Source organism: Spermophilus citellus (genome assembly GCF_964194105.1).
Source record: "Spermophilus citellus genome assembly, chromosome: 4".
NCBI lineage: Eukaryota > Metazoa > Chordata > Mammalia > Rodentia > Sciuridae > Spermophilus > Spermophilus citellus.
Window position 1 is genome coordinate 45,006,588 of NC_138185.1, and position 14,838 is coordinate 45,021,425.

Below are 14,838 nucleotides of genomic sequence, written 5' to 3' on the forward strand. Positions count from 1 at the left end.
GATGCCAAGTTTTATCCTGCCTTTAGTTACCAGTAGGCATCTGCAGGCCCAATGAAGAGTCAGTGCAAAGGTGGCCTGTCCAAGTCCCTGGTGGAGATGATATAAAGTGCTAAGCCCTCCAACCACACACACAAAAAAACATCAAATATTAAAGTTGCACATCTGCTAAGGGCTTTGCCTCATTACCTCAGTGAACTCTGACAACTCTGAGAAGCAGCCTCATCATACCCTCCATTTATGGATGAGGGTATTTAAATGGTCTAATTGTTTACTCAAAGACACACTGCTCGAAGCAGCAGAGATAAAGGAATTCCAACAAGCTAAGCATGTCATCAGAATTTTCCTCCTAAAGATTAAATTATTCATTTGTATTTGTTTCCCTTAGATTGTACTGTTTACTACTTTGAGCTAAAAATGGAAAGTTATTCACCTCAACCCACTACTTTCACTTAGCTCAGAGGATAGAATCGGGTTTAATGATTACCATTTTCTCTACGTAACTGTGTTATTGGAAGGATATTGCTTTTTATTTTTTAAATTCTGAAGTAGAAAATGGAATAAAAAGATAGAAATTTTGCTTTTTGGTAAACAGAAGGTTCTAGTTTGATTAAGTTGATGTTTTCAATCAATAGGGCTAAGATGGACTATTGCCTGAATGTTGTTGAGTTCATTTGCATTCCACTTGGAATAAAAAATTAAGGGCAAAGTTCTACCTACTGAGATACCCCAAATCTTTGTGAAAACCCAAAATGTAGGCCCCTGTGCACATTTCTGACCTGTAGAAGATACCTGAAATGGCAGAATGCAGGGCTTAGATGCTTAGGGGTTTGGGAATCCTAGCTCCAGCCATATTTTAGTTACCTTATAGTTCTCAGCTTACACCACACACAAAATTAAAATCCAGATGAATGAAAGGCCTACAGATAACTGAATCTATCATCTTTAAATAAGCAAAATTGTATATGTCTTAGTAGTAAGTAGAAGAGACTGTTTATTACTTTAAGATAAGAAATATCTTCTTGGACATGGGTCAATAAGCAAAAGTCATAGTGAAAACTTTGATTAATTTAATTTTGTTATCATTAAAAGCTTAGGGCATAAAAACAGGCATAAAAACAGTTTTAGAGAAAGTGTTTGAAATATATGAGACAATGGATTCATATTCACAGCTTATCCAATTTAACAAGAAAAGCAAAGAAATCTGAAAATGAGCAACAGATAGATGAGCAGGTAGTTCCTCAGGGGGAAAAAAATACAAATAGACAACAAAAACACCAATAGGGCAGAAATAAATTAAAACAATATAAAACAAAAATCACTTATACTTATCAGATTGGCCAAAGTTTAAAAATCAGATATCAAACAAGTGTCATGTACATTTTCAAAAATGGCAGAGGCAGTATAGAAGCTCACAACCGTCCAGATAGTGGTATAGCACCATTTATATCAGCCTTGACATTTTATTTGAGGTTTCATGTGGTGCACAAGGGAGCACAGACAACATTGTTCATTGCAACCCTGCTGGAGAAAGCAGAACATTGAAAATGACTAGTATCTATCAACATAGAATGGATATGCAGATTGTGGTATATCCTCATGGTGGAAAATGATTTCCACTAAAATAGATGAACGAGGGCTTCATGTATCATTGTGGATAAATGTCCCACGTTTTGTTGACTGAAATTAGCAAGCTACAGAAGAATACATCATCAATACAGTTCCTTTGGGTGGAAAAAAAGCACAGAGTGATACCACTCAGTGATATCACTCAAGAATGACAGACCCAGGGCTGGGGATGTGGCTCAAGCGGTAGCGCGCTCGCCTGGCATGCGTGTGGCCTGGGTTCGATCCTCAGCACCACATACCAACAAAGATGCTGTGTCCGCCGAAAACTAAAAAAAAATAAATAAATATTTAAAAAATTCTCTCTCTCTTTAAAAAAAAAAAAAAAAGAATGACAGACCCAATAGTGGTTTGCCTTTGAGAAGGTGAAAGGGAATATGATTTAAAAAAAAAAAAAGAAAGAAAGAAAGGGAATATGAGTGATGATCAGTGGAAATTAGTTGTAACTATGATAATTCATTTTTTTCAATGGGAATATATTCTTATATTATGTGTGTAATTATAATTAAATTTCAAGAATATAAATGCAAACACCCTTGACATTTATATGTTGTGGTTTTTTTGTATTTTTTGGCAGTGTCGGGGGTTGAACCCAGGGCCTCACACATGGTAAGCATGTGCTTTGCCACTGAGCTACATCCCCAATCCTCACAAAGTACTTAAAAGGCAATATTCCTCTGAGATGCCCCAGCATCATTCTCCAGGTACTCTGCTAAAAGAGGAGGGGCAGGAAACCTCCATTAATTTTTTGTTCCCATGATGATGGTTCCTGTTGGCAAAAATTATTTGAAAGTTTGGAATAAGTCCATTATTTTCCAGATGACTTTAGGAAAAAACAGCATGGGCCGTACCCTCCAGACCATGATGAAGCAGATAGGAGAGGGAATTGTGTAGGTCATGTGATTTTCTAGGTCCTGGAGATAGGTCTAATCCCACAGTGCAGATTCTGGAATTGTAAAAGCCCACAACACCCCAAGACCAAGTGGATGCAGTTGGGGAATAGAATAAATTCCATAGCTGGGAGCCAAGCACTTGACTTTTCCCACACCCTAGTTTCAAGTCTTCATCATATCAGCTACACATCCCTTTCAAACTGCTGATAACATTCCTGAGTGAAACCAGGAATCTGAAAAGCACTGTATCAGAACTTGCTCTATAAGCGCTTTCTTGTTTTATTTTTACTTGACCTTCAAGAGACATTTTCTCCTTTTATCTAACCCTAAAAGGAAGAAAACAAGATTTGGGGTCCCTCCCTTTTCCCTCCTCCTGCCTTTTCTCCCCATCAGAGGAAAATTGACTCCTAGTGGGCAAATCTCTAGATTAGAGACTTGGGCACACAGTCAAAGGGAGATTGGGGGCCCACTGAAACTGACTTTTGTAGTTCTAGGCCTTTATAGCTGAAGATTAAATGGCCTTTTTTTTCAGTCTGGGAAGTGTATAAGTCTGTTTTAAGTGTTTTAGTGTTAGCTTTCTGCTTACTAATAATTGCCAAAATTAAGAGAGAATTTATATAGGAAAGAAATCAGGCAGCACTTAGATGCCTGTTTCAAAGCTTTTAAATCTTACTGTCTTATTTAACCCTCTAGCTCCACCCACACCTCATTGTACCAGCCTTTACTTTGGAGATTTAAGGATGAGGGCACCCAGATGGGTGGATGGGTTCTTCCCTCACCCAAGGTGGTCCAGCCTACAGGGGAGGCTGAGACAGGATTTGAAGATGGGTCTCTCTGAGCCCAAAGCTGTTGTGCTCACCACCATTACTACACACTACCAAAGTACAGACCACCTTGAAACTGTACAAGTTTCCTGTTTCTCCTGCCATAGGGAGAGATTACCCAAAATTATTATAAAATGGTACAAATTAACGCAGACTCCTGCACCAAACTGGAGAGTGGCAGGCCTGGCCTTGTCCAGGCCCAGCCCTGGGTGTGACCTCAAAGGGCTGGGAAAGAACCTGTTCTTTCCCAGATTATTCTTCCACTTCACCCACTGAATATCTCATGGTTTGTTAGGCATGAATGCTCTCAAGTTAGGGAGCCTAAGGACACTGGATTTCTGAGTAGAATAAGGGACACCCAACCATGGCCTGCCTTCCTCTCTCTCCTCTTCACCACTTGGCCTTTCCCTCTGGTTTCTTTCTCAGCGGTCCCCAGCCATACCAGCAGCCCTTTCTCTTCCCCAGTATCTCATCTATTTTGCTTTATTTTATTTTACTTTTTGCAGTGCTGGGAATCAAGTTCAAGCCCTCACTCATATTAGGCAAGTACTCTACCACTGAGCTATGCCTCAGACCTAAGCACACCACCTCTTTGTTTTATGAGTCTTGCTGTGTGTCTCTACAGGGAAAAGCAAATAGCCAGGATTATGGCCTTTGTCATCACATGGTTTTGTGGATTCGAGGCCTAAGAAAAACTGTCTCACCAACTTTGTGCCCTGACAACCTGGTTTCCTGCCTCACCCTCTGACTGCACCAAAGAACAGCTGCTGGTCTCTGTGGTCACCTTCCCAGGGGTTCACATACTTCCTGGGTGGCCAAGCAGAGTTGTAGGAAGCAGGACTTACTCACCAGCTTTGTAGATGATTTGCCAGCACCCCTCCCTCCTTGAAGGCATTCTAGGTGCAAGGATGTGTTGGGGTCTTTGTGTAAGTGGATTTAAAAAAATTTTAGTTAATTGCACCAACTGTGATAAATAACTTACATTGAGTTGCCAATGGCTTTTTTTTATTTGCAGTTGGACACAATGCCTCTATTTTTAATTTATTTACTTTTATGTGGTGCTGAGAATCGAACTCAGGGCCTTGCATGTGCTAGGCGAGTGCTCTACCACTGAGCCACAACCCTAGCCCCACCAATGGCTTTAACTTGGAAAACCTTAGGTTAAAACTGGTCCCTGTTGGTGGGTGAGAAGTTCTCTCTGTTTTTCCTCAAAGAATGAAATCAGAAAGAACCAAGTATAAAGGATGAGAGGAAAAGTCAATAGAAATTAAGAACATACAAATAAGTACAAATTTATCAAGAAACAATGTTGGGAACACCTGAAATACAATTAGTGGGACCTGGGAATGACCTCAGAGAGGAAAGAATGTTTTGTGATGGTAACTTGCTGGTGAAGGGGCCTTATGGGTATATAAACATAATTCTGAAAGGCCTGACCTTGGGACATTAAACTCTGGTCTCTTAGCAAATGCCTCTGAGGCAGGTGACTCAGGATTGAATAAAGGGGGAGGAAAAAGATAGAGGGGACTGAAAAAACAAAAGCCTTCATCTGGCAGGGAAGGGTCCCATAGTGATCCAGCCAGGCACAACCTCTGTCCACCTTTGTGTCTCAGGGTCACTGCACTATAGATAAATGGCCTTAGTGATGATTTACTATCCCAGTGCTGAATAAAAGCCACATTGTTTGTTTGTTTTAATATATTTTTTTACTTTTAGGTGGACACAATATCTTTATTTATATGTGGTGTTGAGGATCAAACCCAGTGCCTCATGCCAGGCAAGTGCTCTACCACTGAGCCACAACCCCAGCCCCCCACATTGATTTTTCTTGTGTATGGCTAGGTATAGAGAAGAAAGTATAAATGGAAAATGGAGGGTTAGAGATGCAGCCAAAGGTGTCAGTAAGAGCTATATCTGGAGGATACAGTTAGAAGGGATCTAGCTGGAAGGGATGGACTACCTCTTCTGGGGAAGGCTACTAGGGATTTTTTTTTTTTTTGGTTCAAATCAATATGGCAGCTGTAGGTTGACTAAAGGGTGGAGAGGTGACCTAGTGACTTGTGTTCCTGCCAAGTTGAGAATCCTCTCTACAAGGTTTGTCACAGGCCATGGATGGCCCTGGACTGGGCAGTGTTCTCTGCTTCCTAACGGGCCAAGTATGCTCTCTTGTTTAGAGCATAGCTGTAACAGTGAAGGGGACCCAACCTTAGTGTGGTGGGGCTTTAATAGAGGCACCCAGACTCTCCTTCCTTGGTGTCATCTTTTTAGTACCTCCAGTACTTCCATTCTCCTATGCAGCCATTCTCTTTTTCTTATTTTCCTAATAATTTTGATTATGGTACATTTTAAGCATATAGAAAAATCACACGTAATACTGCAACACCTATTGCTCAGCTCAATCAAATCTTTTCTTTATTGGTTCTTTTTAGTTGTCCAATCTTATATTGCTGTTTTGTTTTTAAGAAATAAAACCCCACAAGTGACTGAGCACAACACCTGTGAACATCTGCATCCATTTTGTCTACCTAGAGTTAACCACTAGGATTAGGATTATAATCTCTATACATATTGGGATAGCCTTTACATCTATGTGTGTTATCTGTAAATAATACCTAGCTCAGTTTTCCAGAGTGTTAAACTTTATATACTCAATATAATACTTGTTTTGCCTTTTTTTTTCTTTTAAAAAAGCTTTTTGATTTTTACCTCTCTTTATATTACTACATATAGCTCTGATTCATTAATTGTATATAATATGTATATTCTGCATCTTATCTGTTTTCCTTTGATGAACGTTTGGGTGCTTAAAATTTGTGCTTTTGCAAATAATAGTGCAGCAAATATTCTTGTAAAGTTCTCCTTGTGCCCATGTGCAAGGATTTATCTAGATGCATACCTAGGTTTCTATATCTTCGACCCTAAAAATATTTCCAAATTGCTTTCCAAAGTGGACCTGTGAATAACATTTCTCCAACTGCATAAGGAAGATCCTCTTTCCCCATATCCTGGAATCGTCAGATTGTTTTCCTTGTTGTTGTTACTTTGATGTGTATGAAATGGGATCTCCTGATTCTTTTCTCTCCCAAAGCCCCAGTGCTTCTGGAAGCTCCACCCACAGTCCTCACTCCAGTCACACACACACAAAAGGGATGAATCAAGCATGAAGAACTTGGCTGACTTCTCTATTTTCTGACCTCTACAAATTGGGTGTACTTAGGGCTATTTACAGGGATCCCTTCTCCAACGATATTCTATCCTTAGATAATCTCTCCCTGTCATGGAGTGACATATAGGCCAATAACTTCTAAATGTATAAATATTACCATCCTGAATGTCAAGACTACTGAACAGATTTATCTGATAATAAGCAACTGAACTAAAATTTAGCTTGCCCAAAGTCTTACTCGATTTTCCCTACAAGCCTAATCATTCTTCATTCTTCCTCAGGTCAGTCAAGGGCATTGTGATTTAATTTCTCAAATCAAAAACTTAGGTGTCATCCTTGATCCTTTCCTTTCCACCACCTCCACATTCAATCCATCAACTTCTATAGCAAGTTGTTTCTGGATTTTCCCCTTCTTTCTGTTTCTGCTGCTCCCCTTTCTCTTAAGACAATATTGTCTTTTGCCTGGGTCACTGCATTTGCTCCTAACTGGTCTTATGTTCTCCTTTTGCTCTTACAAACCATCTCTAGCCAGAATCCAAGATGAGCTTTTACTTCCCACCCCCATGCTGGGGAATCATCAAACCCAGGGCCTTGTGCATGCTAGGAGAATGTTCTACCACTGAGCTACAACCCCAACCCCCAAAAAACAATCTTTTTAGACCATAAAACAAAATAAAATAAAAAGTGATTTCCCCATTTAAATCCCCACAATAGTTCTTATTACAGGATGCTAAAATTTATGAATACTGAGATCTGAAAGCTAGGGAAGATCTGGTACCTGTCTGCTGATTTTTCTGCAGGCTCTGGAACTTGGTTTGGTGGACTCTTCCTTTGATCTTATCATGTTCCCTTGTCATTCAGGATTCTACCACTTGCACAAAGATCTGTTCCTGATGAACCCACACTAAGTAGCATGGCCCCTTAGCTGCTTTTTATAGCATCACCCTGAACTATCTTCATTCTGGAACTTCTCAGTGTTCATTGCTATGGTCTGTCGACTCCATTGGAATGTCATCTCCATGAAAATTGAGATCTTCTCAGCCTTACTCTTCATTTATAGTGACTGGCATGAAGTGGGTTCCCATATAGGCTTATTAAATTAATGAATAAATGGATGAAGTAGGTTTTTTTTTCTATTTGAGCCTATAAGCTCAAATGAAGCATTTCACCTTGAGTCTGGGTGAAATATAAGCTGCTACTTAAGACAAAAGAACATTTATTTTTGGCTAGAATAGTAGTTTCAAACTTTTTAATCTCAGAATCCCTTGATATGCTTAAAAATTATTGAGGACTGCCAGACATGGTGGTGCACACCTGTAATCCTAGCTACTTGGGAGGCTGAGGCAGGAGAATCTCAAGTTTGAGACCAGTCTGGGCAAACTAGTGAGGTACTGTCTCAAAATAAAAAATAAAAATGGGGGAGGATGTAGCTTAGTGGTAGAACATTTACCTAGCGTGTATAAGGCCCTGGATTCTATTTCCAACACTGAAAAAAAAAAAAGTACCCCAAAGGACTTATATTCATGTAAATTATGTCTATAGATATTTGCCATATTAGAAAGTAAAATTAAAATTGTGAATGTTTTTTAAATTTTTATTTATTTTATTTATTGTATTTGGGGGAGCCACTAAGGCTTGAACTCAGGGGATTTCTACCTCTTAGTCATATTCCTAACAGCCCCTCACTTTTTGTTTGTTTGTTTGATTGTTTGAGGTAGGATTTCAGTTATCCAGGCTGACCTTGAACTTGTGATCTTTCTGCCTCAGCCCAACAAATAGCTGAGATTAGAGGCATGTGCCACCATACCCAGCTAATTTTTGTTGTTGTTGTTATTGTTGTTTCTAGAGAAGCAGTAATAGGCCTATTAGATACTAACACAATCCCATATGAAAAATAACAACACTTTCAAAAAATAGTGAGAGAGTAACAAACTTGAACAGCTCTTCTACACTTCTAAACACTTAATAATGTCTAGAAGATGCCAATAAAGAGGAGCTGGAAATGTATTCAGTGATAGAGCCTTTGCCTGGCATGTACCAGGCCCTGGATCAGCCTTCAGGGTCTGATGCAGCCCTTTCACAATTTCATGGGTAGGGCACACAGGACAACAGAAATCTTTTCCAAGAAATGGTCAGGTTCCTTCCACCTTTCTCCTTAGGTGCTCAATGGCTCACCTACCACCACTAACACAATCCCAGACCAAATCAGTCCTTTTCTAATCCTTCCCTTTTCCCTGTTTTCTATCATTTAGTTTTATTTCTTAAAATTTTATCTATTTTATTCACATATTATTTTAAGAGACAGAGTTTCGTTCTGTTAGCCAAACTGGTCTTGAACTCCTGGATTCAAGTGATCCTCCTGCTTCAGCCTCCTAAGTAGATGGCTACAGGTGCAGGCTACCCCAAGTATCCTTTCTCTCACTTAAAAAAACAAATGCAAGAGTGCACACCTGTAATTCCAGCAACTTGGGAGGCTGAGATAGGAAGATCACAAGTTTGAGGCCAGCCTCAATAACTTAGCAAGATTCTCAGAAATTAGGAAGACACTGTCTCAAAATAAACTTAAAAAAAAAAGAAAGAAAGAAAATGAGTGGGGATGTAGCTCAGTGTTTGTAAAGCACTCCTGGGTTTAATCTTCAGTAAACTCCTCTCACCCCATCACCAAAAATGCAGGGCTGAGGATGTAGCTCAATGGTAGAGTGCTTACCCAGTATTTTTGCAAGACCCTGTGTTCAATCCCCAGTACTTTAAAGGAGAGAGAGATAAATAATTTTATAATTTTAAAGTCTTAGAAAGTTAATTTGTAAGTGACGTGAAAAATAATTTTGTAATTTTAACATCTTCAAAAATCAATTTGTAAGCAACATGTGACCTATCTTTTCTTATCTTTTTTCAGTTCTAGGGATCAAACTCAGGGTCTGGCACATGCTAGGCAAGAGCCTCTGCACTACATCCCCAGCCCTGGTGTATGTCTTTTAAATAAATTTATTTCTATAACCCAAATATTGATTATAAAAATTTTAACGCAGAGAATTCCTTTTGACAAAAATGAACATGGAGGCCTGGTTTTAGTAGAATTTAGTTATTCCTCTCTGTATTTGTGTTGAGCAACCAAACTGGGTGTCATATTCTTTTCATTATTATAACACTAAACTCTAAGTTCTTTCCCAATACTGAAACCTAAGTTCTTCCCCTTTTTAAGGGGAAGCTGTCCCCCCCCCCTTTTTTTTCCTATTTAGAGGAAATTCACAGAACCAAGATTTAAAAAAAAAAAATAGGTGGTCATTTCTGTTCCTGTGGAAGTGCCAGAGCTCCCCAGGCCTGTGGACGTGCCACGCCTCTGCACTTCCTGACGTCATACTATTTTTGTCTCTCAATAGCTCATTGACACAATCGCCTCGGAGATCGGAGAACTGAAACAAGAGATGGTGCAGACAGATGTCAGCTTGGAAAATGGCCTGGAACCTGCTGAAACTCCCAGGTGACCAGAGACACCATTAGGTGATGGTGGTGAGAGAGGGACTCTGTGAAGTCTATTAGCGATGAGGGCTGAAGTTCCTCACTCCTCTGAAGTTTGGGAACTGGGAGTGCTGTGGAGGCTCCAGATGAAATTCTCTGTGGGAGGTGGGAGTGGCCTAGAGCTCCTGATCTGCTTATTTTAATCACTTTGAAGGCACTTGAACTTTATACCTTCTCAATTCCTCCTGGCACCAGAACCCGGAAACCTAAAATTGTCTGTGCCATGTCCACCTACTCAAAATGATGGAAACAATAACGCAGCTGATCCTCCGTGGGCAAAATAGAATTCAGTGTAGCTGTGTCAGTCTCCAGAAGGTTTAAAGGGGAGCAACTAAAGAGGATGGACTCATTTTGCATTCTCAGGTCAGAAAAAAAAAATCAATAAAACTAGTAGTTCCTGTAGTCATTAACCTGAAAAATGATCTGGTGTTTTGTAAACTGGATGCGCTTGTAAATGGTTAAGGAAGGGGGCAATGTGCTCTGCTGGTTAAGCTTAATACCTGTTCACATATCCCACATTCTCTGAAAAAGTAACAGGAGACTGGTTTCTAAGTGGAGAATGGGGGTGCAGGGGCCAGAGTCAGGGTGGGAAGTTGGAGGTAGCCTCTTACAGTTCTTTGATGTTGTAATTCTTTGCTAATAAAGACAACAGAATATATCATCACAAAAAAGACAAGGAAACGTGGTGCCTTGGAAGACAGAACCCAGAAAGTAGAGTTGAAGCTGCTTGGAGCAGTATGAAGCTGAGATTTATGGTGCAGGTTTTGCTCGCAAATCATGGGACAGGCAGGTGAGCCAGGTGTTTCTGGTTGTCCAGGCAAGTTTCAAACCAGCTTGACTTGTTCTCTGCTGTAGACTGAGGGGAGGGAGGACCATCCCAGGGAGGTACTTGGAAGCTGGAAGGTGGTGTTTTGATGCTGTGCCTTAGCTGTGGAAGTTCTCTATGCCTTCTATTTCCCTGCTTATTTACAAAATGACTGGGGTAGACCAGATGTTCCTCACACTTCTGCCGCTACAGGCATCCTGATATCTCTTGACCTCAGTGTAAAGGGTTTTGCTTAGTTAACTTATTTTCCCCATATACTAGACAAATGTACAATGATTTTCAGGTAGAGGATTCCATCTCATATTCGGAGTAGTTCAGATGCTGTGGAACGTTGGCCAGGAATTCCTCTTTACCCTTTGCATTGTTGACCTAAAATTAAATTGGGAATTCAGTCTGAGCAACAGTGTGAGGAGAGTTTTCATAGCACTGATTTCTTCTATATCCAGGAAATACAGTGCTATGAGATAGACCCTAAACTCCTCAGGGGACGACACCCAGACATAGACCAGCAGGAACGTGTGTAAATGCTGAAGGATAAAGCTCGTGGGAAGAATAAATATGTTAGGGACCATCAAGATCTTGTTCTCTGACTTTAGAAGGTATTAGGGTGGGAAGCTGGGCAGTTGTTTAATCTGTAACATCTATTTGTTTGTTTGTTTGTTTTGTGCTGGGGATTAAACCTAGGGCATGTCCTCACCACTGACCTATACCCCCAAGCCCTAACCTTTCTTTTCATTTGTTCCTTTCCAAATTTAAGAATGATTATAAGTATGCCACAATAACTTTTTTTTTCCAGACAAATGTCACTTGTCCTTGGGTGATTCTTTGGTTAACACTGAATTTGTTAATTTTTACAGACACTTTATTTGGCTTTTTAAGAGTTGTTTAATGGGGGGAAAAAGAAAAAGCTAGATGGATTTTCTTTACTTAACATCACATATTCTGTTTGATACATGCCAGGTATAGTCTGTAGTAGCTTATAGTTACCATCTATTGCATCTACCTAACAAAACCCTAGGAGGCAGAGGTCCACTGTGACCCTCATTTTACTGTTGTAGGAACTGCATGATGTGGCTAAAAAAAAAATATGGACTACTGGGGCTATGGATTCTGTACTAGAGTCTTTTGCTGATTTTTTAGAAGTGGTGACTTTGTTTATAATCTCTCCATTTTGCTCAGTGGAAATATCAGGAGACCCAGCCGATGGGGAGGTAGAATAAAGAACACTCTGAGCCATCTCAAAAATTAAGGCAAAATATAGCTGTGGCCACAAGGAAAACCACAATTCAATCTGGCACAAAGCAGTCAGTCCAACAAGGAGAGGAGAGAAAAGGAAAGTAGATCTGTCAGCAGGGGAGTTGCCTTAATCAAAACCTGTATAGAAAAAAAGTATCCAACAGCCCCCAAGGGACCATGGCTCTGTGCATCTGATGGATCCACAGAGAAATCACAGTGAGCTTCCTCTATGAATATGAGCTGTGGTGGACCCTCATCTCCTCCAGCCACAGCCACCACAAATGTCTCTACTTCCTTAGTTGTTTAAACACCAGATTAAGTGACCACCTAGTGTTCTTGGTGATAAACCACAACTCCTTTGCCTGTGATGGCATTTGGTTATTCAAGCATCCACCCTTGAGCACTCCTTTCCTTCTACCCTTACCTGGCTTTATTTAATATAAGTTTTTCATTGAATCTGTATAGATAGGACAGCTATCTGTATAGTCAGCCTTCTGAATCCACCAGTTTGCAAATATGGATTTAACCAACCACCCATCAAAAATAGTTTTCAAAATATTGCATCTGTACTGAATATATACAGATGATTTCTTGTCATTATTCCCTGAACAATGTAGCGTAACAACTATTTATGTAGCATTGGCATTGTATTAGGTATTATATGCAATCTAGATATGGTTTAAAGCATACAGGAGGATGTGTGTAGGTTATATGTAAATATTATACCATCTTATTTCCATAAGGGACTTGAGCATTGGCAGATTTGGGTATGTGTGGTGGGGTGTCCTAGAAACAAACTCCCTTGGATCCTGAGGGACCCTTGCACTTACTTGCTTAATTGTGCAGTTTCTGCCTCCCTCCACTGAGAACTAAGCCCCTTGACTGGGTAGGAAGTTGGTTTGTCATTCACTGCTGTGATTTCAGTGCTTAGAATGGTACCTGGAATAAAGCATATGCACAATAACTATTTGTTGACTGGATGGAAGAAATGTGACAAAATTTTTTGGAGATTCTAAAGTATGACAATATCAGAGGCCTCTGAGAAAGAAGCAGCTTCCCTCATGCCAGTGCATAAAAATGGACAAAGTTGAAAATGTGTGCTAGGCCTTAGGCTCCCTCCCCAGCAAAGAAAAAGGATACATCCCTTCTCCCTGATCTCCAGCTGTGCTTCTTCCATCATTTCTGCTTTATGAGCTGTTTTAATTCTTTCTGGTAGGGTAATAGCTGAGTAAATCTGCCTCCTCCCTCTGCTAATGTTTTACCAAAAAGAAGCTGGCAAACCAGAGATAGATGAAGGGGCTTCTTATTCCTCCTGATCTGCTCTTTCTAAATGATTTTTCCTGTTTTCTTCTTCTCGTTATCCCATCCTTCTAAAAACAGAGACCATGGGACCATAAAACCTTTTTACTCTCCATACCTCCATGCTCCTTTGGGGGAGGGTGTCTCTGCTGGCATAGGTCCACCAGGCCTGAGATAGGTCAGGGCTCCACTTTCACCATCCCTGGACCCATTACCTCCTGGCTGACACAAGTCTTTAGAGATTCCTTTGTCCTAGGCAAAGTAGAAAAATAAGTGAAAAACTAACAAACAAACAAAATCAGCCTCATAGCCCCAAGAAGTATTTTCTGGGTTCAGGCTGAGTTTTCAGGATCCCTGAGAGTCCTGCCAGAACAATGTCATTAAAGCCTGTTGACTCCTCCTACTTTATTTTAACCCCCATTCTTCTTTTTTTTTTTTTTTTTTTTTTTTTTGTACCAGGGTTTGAACCCAAGGACACTTAACCTGAGCCATATCCCTAACCCTTTGATTATTTATTTATTTAAGGACAGTGTTTCACTAGATTGCTTACAGCCTCACTAAGTTACTGAGGCTAGCTTTGAGCCTTGTGATCCTCCTGCCTCAGCCTCCTGAACCCTGGGATTACAGGCATTCGCCACCACACCTGGCTATCTCCATCATTTTTATTGCCTCCTCTCTGGTACCCTCTAGCCCAGGTGGATCATTGGGTGATGCCCAAGGTCTTAATAAGGCCTCTACTCCCACCCACATCAACTCATCCCACCCCAGAAGCAGACACATGGAATTCAAAGACTTCTTGGCCAGCTCTACCCAATGCTGTTACAGTGTAGCAGTTAACTGCCCTTCTTAGCTTCTTCTGGGAAGTCTGATTTCCCAGCAGCCACATAACAATGATATGGAAACCACGTGAAGCTCCCTTGTACAACCAGGAGAGTCTTCCCATGACCTAAAATTAGAACACAAGATTAGAAGAGAAAAAATGATGCTATAATCTAGAGAGTTCCACTTGCATAAGTCTCTAGTGGGGACAGTTATGGCCATATTGGTTTCTCTGTGTACTTCTGAAGGAAACCCACCCCTCATTGATAGCTGCATTTTAAAAATCTTCCCATTGACAAAACATAATTCAGCAAGCATGCACAATTAAGTATATAGCTACGTTTGAATTCTTACAAAGTAAATAGACCATAAAACCCATACAACCAGATCAAAAAATGGGACATTCCCAGCATCACCCAAGGCTCCTTTTTGGTCTATATCCCCAAGGGTAAGCACTATTCTTACTTCTATTGCTGTAGATTAGTTCTACACGGTTTTATTTTGAGGTTGCTGTTTTTGTTGTTGTTGTTAGTTGGTTGGTTGGTTTTGTTTTTGTTTTGGTGCTGGGGAGTAAACCTAGGACCTCATGCATGCAAGTGTGTTCTCTACCCCTACTGCTATATCACCAGTGCC

The 14,838-nt window shown here is 40.3% G+C and overlaps 1 protein-coding gene across 11 annotated transcripts in view; it reads left to right on the forward strand.

The window, feature by feature from the left end:
* The window catches only part of RIN2 (Ras and Rab interactor 2), a 233,097-nt gene that overhangs the window by 157,873 nt on the left and 60,386 nt on the right, over positions 1-14,838 (forward strand). For 8 of the 11 annotated variants that reach the window (XR_014021324.1, XM_081288782.1, XM_081288785.1 and 5 more), the window contains one exon: positions 9,887-9,987. The exons of 1 other annotated variant lie outside the window; for it this stretch is intronic. Coding sequence is in view for 8 of the 10 variants with exons in the window: in XM_081288782.1 (XP_081144908.1) it covers positions 9,887-9,987 (101 nt within the window). In the remaining 2 variants the exon portion in view is untranslated. Of the gene's footprint in view, positions 1-9,886; positions 10,008-10,230; positions 10,389-14,838 lie in introns of those variants that run through there. 2 more of the 11 variants (XM_081288783.1, XM_081288790.1) reach the window with 2 other exon arrangements.